This window comes from Nuphar pumila, chromosome 14 (genome assembly GCF_984573655.1).
Source record: "Nuphar pumila chromosome 14, dmNupPumi1.hap1.1, whole genome shotgun sequence".
NCBI classification, from domain to species: Eukaryota; Viridiplantae; Streptophyta; class Magnoliopsida; order Nymphaeales; family Nymphaeaceae; genus Nuphar; species Nuphar pumila.
In genome coordinates, this window is record NC_143262.1 from 86506150 (window position 1) to 86514010 (window position 7861).

At 41.5% G+C, this 7861-nt stretch overlaps 1 protein-coding gene across 1 annotated transcript; it reads right to left on the reverse strand.

Annotated features, from left to right (window-relative positions):
• Positions 1 to 4137: 4137 nt before the first annotated feature.
• Positions 4138 to 5381, reverse strand: LOC149817241 (uncharacterized). The gene has a single exon (XM_089987520.1). The coding sequence runs from the start codon at positions 5310 to 5312 to the stop codon at positions 4314 to 4316; it is 999 nt and encodes a 332-aa protein (XP_089843646.1). The 5' UTR covers positions 5313 to 5381; the 3' UTR covers positions 4138 to 4313.
• Between the last annotated feature and the right edge of the window lie 2480 nt (positions 5382 to 7861).

Below are 7861 nucleotides of genomic sequence, written 5' to 3' on the forward strand. Positions count from 1 at the left end.
TTGTTGATGAGATAAAGTTCATTCTTTATTAGTTTTATTTTTAGGTTTTTTCATGACAAACACTGGTAGATAATAGTTCTTCACATATAGGAGATCCTCCATTTTTTCTCTCCAAACATGGTAGTTTGAATCATTTAGATTTATCATTCTAGTTGTATTGGTTTTCATCATTCACCACAAGGGACAAAAATAGTTCTAACTGCTTCGCTTTGATATCATTTGCTGGAGAAAATTAAGCGCAAACAACAACAATTCTCCTCTTGTGTGTTAACCTCGTAAGAAACAAACAAGTAGAGCAACTATTTGGGCAAATAACAAAAGCCCTCTATAAAGAGATCAAACCACAACAATCACACACATAAGCAAGATAAAACCCTTATTCTCTCCTCTTACAATTCATGAGTTTCCAAGTTGTAGCCGCCCTCCTCCTCCTCTCCTCCAGGTTGAGTATCAACCCCATTAATTTGACCAGCCTTGTATTTCTTACCCCCTTTTTTCTCTCCTCTCCAACCCTCTTCTGTGTCCAAGGTGAAGACGCAGATGCTGGCCAGCCTACACCCTCTAACGCTGCAACAGAGAATCCGACCCTCAGGTAGAATCAACACCTTGTATCTTCTTCTCTTTTATGGCAAAAAAATTGACAACCTTGTGTTGATCTAAAATTTTTCCAAAATTCATTTTTTATGGGTAGAATCGATGTTTCATAAATTCATACACAATCATAATGACGAATCTTAATACAGTTCAAAGAATTCTCAATCAACACGACTCAGATCACTTTGGTGATTACATGAATCAGTCGATCAAAATCTTTTACCGAAAACATATTCGTATTATAGAGCACACCCATGCACACATTTTAATGCATGTATATTCATGACATAATACGAGTTCATGCTTCAACTAATATACATAAACTAATTGTCATGAATTTAGTCATAATTCATGCTTAAAGCCATCATGCATAACTTAACCAACATGAAACACATAAATTAATGCGCATAAGTCATGCTTTCACACAATAAACACTTTATAAAGCATAAAAAATAACAAAAGCATGCTCATATGGGTAAAACTCAGAGTCCTCAAGTAGGAACCGGTCTGAAAACACCATGAACCGGTCTGAAACCACCCCAAACCGGTCATCAAAGGGTCCAAACCGGTTCTGAACCTTATGAACCGATACTAAATATGAATAAAAGTTTATAAAAACTCTATGACCGAAAGCCAAAATCTCTGTACCTTCATAGATTCTTGAAAACAGAGTCTTAGCATTTCAGAACCGGTGAAAAAATAGAAGGAATCGGTCAAAAACGGCTCCGAACTGGTTCCGGAAGGGGTCGAATAAGGTTCAGGCCAAACAATTCTTGGATCCAATCCGATCCTAATAGGGTCCGGGTCTGGACCGGTCTGAAATGGATCCGAGTCTGAACCGGTCCGAAAGGGACCCGGGTCTGAACCGGTCTTAACTGGACCCGGGTTAGACCCGATCCGAAATGCACCCGACTCAAAATAGAACCGGTCTTAAGTGGACTCGGGTCCAACTCGATCCAATAGGAACCTGAATCTTTCCAGAGCAGACCCGAAATCATTATGGGTCCGGGTCTGATCCAAGAATAAGCGGCAGACCCGATTCACCCAAAATGGGTTTGGATCGGGCCTATCACCGAGTCACCTTGATTCACCCAAAATGAGGAAGGGGAGGTTGTACAGAGTGAATGTGGACACTCCACATTCACGTAACCTTCTTGGCATTAACTGGCCTCCTTCCACCATTACGCCCACTACCCCACTACTTTTAATATCAAAACGGGTCACCCAATGGGTTGAACCCAATCCAAATATCCAACAATTACTTCCTCATTTTTTTCTTTGTTTTTTATGTTATTTTATTTATTTCTCTTCCCACTCGTTGTTATCTTGTTTCCTTTATGTTTTTCTTTTTGCTTCTCACACGCTTCTGCAATCACTTCCAAAATGAATCTCGCTTTGCTTTATATTACTTTCTAAAAATCCCCTGCTTCTTCGCGTATCGCTTCCCCATGTCCGTTTACTATGGTCTGATCTAAGTTCTGATTAAGATTTATATATTATTTTGCAATGTAAAAGACAAAAAAAATATTATTTTACTAGGTATAAACTAGGTCTAACTCATGAAATCCTGATACCTGAAACTCGAGTATAGTTTTTCTCTTGGTAGGCTTCATTGGATCCAAACTTAGTAAATACACGTGAGAGTCAGCTCTGTGTTTAAAGCCACCAGATCCAGTGAAGGTAGTGGAGCCCCCCCGCATCACGCACACACACACAGGGCTGTAAACGGGTCGGGTACCGAAGCCAGTAGAGTATACCTAAACTCGTTCGTATAACAAACTGCCAGGTTCAGGTCTTGCCAGGTCACAAAAAATAGAATCTCAAACACGGATCTGCATAATTTAAGAAAATTTACTTTTATTGAGCATACATATAAAATACTCAGGTTAGGTCGGGTACCCAGCAAGATTCATAACCCAAACCCGACCTGCATATTGCTTAGGTCGACCCAAATATTATTCAGGATGGCACTTTTCATGCCATACCCGAGAATTCTGTTTCAGGTCGGGTCGGGTCAGGTATCTGGTACAAACCTGACCCAATGACAGCCCTACCCACACACACACAATAATGTCATCCACAAACGGATATGGGTCCAGAGTGACCAGTCTGTAATGGATTGGTCCATATCCTAGTAGGTGTTGTTTTTGTGCTGGAAACATGACATAGGTTGGGAATACGATCGATCGTATTGTTTTCAATCTCCACCGCAATCCTCACTCGAGAACCGTACATCTCATTTGGGACACTTAAAGGTGGTGGGACACGCCATTTTGCTGGTGTGTCTTGGTGACATGAGCAGGGACATTGACACGGTGAATATTTTAATATTATTTCTATAAAAATGCATTTTCAATATTAAAATATTAGAAAAATAGTTTTCATCGATTAAAAAACCGTGTCTTATTTTCCAACTTGCGAGTAGAACCCCCATCGCGTGTCCTCATGTCCACCTGTCTTTGAGACATAATATATAACGAACGAATTATTGGTTATATTCAATCTCCATGGTACATGTCACTTTGAGACATGTGAGGGTGGGGCCCATACACACCTCCATAAAGGTGATCAAATATTATAAGTAATATATATATATATTTTTTGAAAGACAATATTGGGCCTAGGCAGACCCCTACTAGATATCTCTTAAGCCCTGTGTGGCAGCGGGATTCGAACCTGAGCTTTCAGCTTGGCACACAGGACCCCGCTTACCAACTGGGTGGTAATATTATCAGTAATTTGGTTATATAGAATATGACCGTAAAAAAGTGCTCTCGGGGTAGAGAGTTTTGGTTGAATGGTAGTACGTAGGAAGCCTCCAGGTTCCTTCCTAACTTGGGGTATTCTCAATCCATGTGCTTGACTTAGATTAAATGGGGTTGAATTCCTGTCTAGCTTGAATATGGGACCCAAATTTTGGCGTAATTTGGTTTTAGCTTCCACCCATTGACCCCAGAGAGAGAGACGAAATATAACCATCAACATTACGATACGAAAACAGGTTCAACCAACATTGAACCTACCGGGTAACCAAACACGGGCTCAAGACATACCAAGGAGCTCCAAAAAAGAGAGAAAAAAAAAAGTAAAGATGCAAGAAGAGAAGGAAGAAAGAAACAAGAAACAAATACCGGTTCCTAGAGGAAGATGGTGCTGCAGATCAGGCATGTTGATGCGGAGAATGACGTATACGTTCGCCAAAATAAGGTTCATCATTTTGTTAACCACTGCCGGAATATGCCGAAAAATAACGTTGTTGCAAGTCAGAGAGAGATGTTATCCAATATCTGACCCAAATCATGCTCCGGATTCGGTAAAGAAATCCAAATCCTATTAATGATCAGATTCAGACAGTACAGAATTTTATAACTGAATCCTATACGGATCCAAATCCCGTGACATGTAAATAATTGGATCCAGTACTAGCCTTTCTCCTTTGGAATCCAAACCATATTAGCCAATATCCCATTAATCAAGTTTGGTCAAGGCTACATCCAACCCAATTCAAACCGTTTACATTCATACACACACAGAGAGATTGGATTTTTCAAGAACTTTGAGGAAATTTTCTCATTCTATATAGTAAATTCAACAGCTGATGCACCACACCCTATACATATCTTTATGGCTTTTCTCAATCTGTAAGTAATTCAATTCAATGGTGCATCACATACTATTCATATTTTCCTAGACATATAATTCTGACCCAAACAACATCATCAAACTTGGAATTGTTCTAATTGAACAGATCTGCCCTTGAGAGGAACATACTCCCCAAGATAAACCTCCAGGTGATCAGACAAGTCTGACTTGTCAATGCTCTCATGGTGATATGACTTGCACACAAAGTAGATGATGGTCTGGATCACCAAACCCATCAGGATCAACACACAAAGAAGCAGGACAATGAGTAGCCCATACCCCAGCCTGCCCCCTACCCCGCCGCTCCATTCGCCGTGAACAACCAATTGGGCAAACAGAAACTGAATTCCGGCATATAAGAGTGAAAGCTTGACGAATATCGAGCTCGCGACGAACAACTTCCCCTTGATCAACCCCTTGCTCTTGTTCATTGCTGAGAGCCCATACTTATCTTCAAGCACTGAAACCACACTGGCCAAGTGCCAGACCACACTTATATAGACCAGCCCAACAAAGTAGAACAAAAATACTACAGTGAGCAATATGAGGCATGGAACCCCATATCCCAAAATCACCACTATCATCACTATCACCAATATCGATACAAAATTGTACCCGAAAAGGATGATGAACATCCACAAAAATGTCATCATCAATCGTTTCCAAACCTTGGGAACGACAGTCATGATCCTTTTGTACGTGACATCCTTGCCTGTATAGATGCAGGCGATCGCGTAAACCACGGCCGAGGTTGATAGGAGAGAGAAGATGAGCACCATGATCAAGTATCCGGCCTTAAACAGCCAGAAAACAGCCCATTCAGAAGAAAGGTTCTGGAGGGCCTTGTCTTGCCCCGGGCCACTGGTTTGGTTCTCCAGGACTTTTTCGTTCCGGTCGATCTTCGCGAAGATGGAGTTGGAGATTTGGATGTGGGCGAGGAAGATGATGGAGAGAGGAAGGATGAGGGTGAGGGTGATCTGTGTGAAGAGCTTCCTCCATGAATGGATGATCTTGAAGGCTTCTTTGTAGATCCCAAAGAAGCCTAGGAATTGAAGCTCCTCTGGTTCCTTGTCCATTGATGAACCTCCTAAGACCTCTCTTTGTGAAGGGTGTTTGTGGGGGTGAAGGGTGGTGGATTTTTTTTGCCCAATGGGAGATGGACGGATGGTGTATGATATATAGGATACCGGTGAAAAAATGGATTATGAAAATAACCATGATTGAGGGTTTAATTTTCAAAGTTGCCATCCGTTTGGAACCAGATCCACATTGTGCATGTGGTCCAAAAATTTATCATTTTGAACGTGTTGGTACAACCCAATGTTCCAAATTCACACACTTTGGACCAATGACCACATGCCAAATAATTTCAAAATTTGATGATCTGTGCTGGATCGGACATGTTATTAACATGATGGAGCACCAGGATGCTGTCTGTATATCAAAGATGTGCAACATTTTACTCAACTTATAAGCACAAAAAAAAAGGTTTGGATCATAAGGAGGTATGGATCCTGTCCGTTATCTAGCGAGCTTAGCCAATACAGTCAAATTTGATAAATCGAATTGGATAACAAGCTGCTTTGGTAACTGGTTTTCACACCGGGGTTAGTTAATTGGTTTGTGGTAAATTTTCTGATGGATCTATACTTGGACTCTGACTGAATCCAATTGACTAGGGCTGTCAACGGGTTGGGTAGTTTACTCATCAGAGTATATAGATAGTCCGACCCACCCAAATAACAAATTACTGAGTTCGGGTTTTGCCAGGATCACAAAAATAGAATTTCAAACCTGGATCTGCATAATTTTAGAAATATATTTTTTATTGAAAAAAATATATATAATACTTGGTTTGCAGCAAAAATCATGACCTAATCCGGGTGCATGGGTCAACCCGAATATTATTCAAGTCAGCACTCAGTACTTTCCATGCCCATACCTGAAAATTTGGGTTTGGGTTGGGTACCCGATACAAACCAGACGTGTTGAGATTGACAGCCCTAGCCTATATCTGTAATATGAGATGAAACCAAGGGCATTTCGCATATCTGGAATCTTCCATGCTAGTCCTTGAAAATAGATGTCCATTGCGCGTGGCAGGGGCTCAAGCCAGTCAAAGTAAACGCGTTTTTGTCTTGAAGACGATATCTCCATAGAATCATCAAATTGAACTTAATATTAGTGTGAAGGACAGAAATGTCCTTTGCCTACAGTGAGGGCTTGAGTGACTTAGTCCTCTCTTTTCGCCCCCGTTTGTATTAGGGATAGCAGTGGACCGGACAAAAAATGAGGATCCATCTGAACTTGCTTCATTTGGATCCGAAATGGAGGACATAAAATGGTAAATAGACCAAGAATGAGGGTGAAAAACAAAACCTGTACTGAGATGAACGAGGGGATACACTTAATCTTGCTCCCGCCCCCCCCCACTCCGTGGGGCCCCCATCCTCATCCTCGTTCCCATTAACAAAATTATTAATATATTTTTATATATTATAAAATTTATAAATATATACATATATTTCTAACCCTAAACCCTTCTTGTTAAAATTAGAATAAAATTATTTTAAAACGGTGACGAAGAAGAGCCTTTTTCTGTCCTGAAATGCTGTCAAAAGGATATTTTTGTAACTCCGCACGATTATTTCTTGACCAAGCAACTATTTTGTAGTCTGTTATTTGTCTTTCGAGGAAAGAGGAGGTGGGCTCCGCTGTGTGACATTTTACCAAAATGCACATAACTTATTCAACAATAACACGAAAAATAGTCTAATTCTTTTTTTTTCATGAACGATGGAGAATCCACCCTCAGGATAAGAGACCTAGTAGCAGTGTTGTGAGAGGGGTACTACCTGAAGCGTACGCCTCAGATGCGAGGCGCACGCTCAAAGTATTGAGGCGTTGCTGTGATGCGCCCCTCATCAACCTCCGACCAGTTGTGACCACCGACCACCGGAGTTGCTGTGCTGCAGCTGCTGCTCAGTCTTCTCCGACCACCGGACGACCGGCATATCCCTCGCTTCCGTACCAGCTGGGAGCATGGTCCTTCTCTTACTGCCTCCCTTCCCACCGCTTCACTTCCATACCAGTTGTGAGAGGCGTACGCCTTAGTACCTGAGGGGTACGCCTCAGAGGCGAAGCGCAGGCTCAACGCCTCGCTTCGCCTCATCGCATTTAACAACCTTGCCTAGTAGCGTTGTCTAAATCTACCGTACATACATACGGTTGCTGTCCTGACAGTGCAAACCCGTAGCACATTGCTTGCCCTGTATTTCGCCTTTGCACTAGATCTCGAAACTGTTTTTTGTTTCTTGCTGCTCCATGAGATTTCGTTCTCCCCTAAGAATACGAAGATGGTAAAATAATATTTTTTATCTTTTCTACATTAAAATTTTCACAAATCATAGCCTGCTCCATATACTAATCGGGCACTTCTAGTCTGGCACAAATTTTAATCGGACCTCCTTGTTTATCATGACCAAACCCTGACCTTACACGGTTTGGTACAGGTGGGGTCTGGGTCAAACCCAACCCATTGACACCCGACAAGCCTGATCCGATACAGATCTCAATGCAGATAAGGAGAGCCGTCATCACATCTTTAGCCTTTATTATGCATGAT

Excerpts from the sequence above, each read along its gene's own strand:
- LOC149817241 (XM_089987520.1), bottom strand. The coding sequence starts at position 5,312 with ATGGACAAGGAACCAGAGGAGCTTCAATTCCTAGGCTTCTTTGGGATC.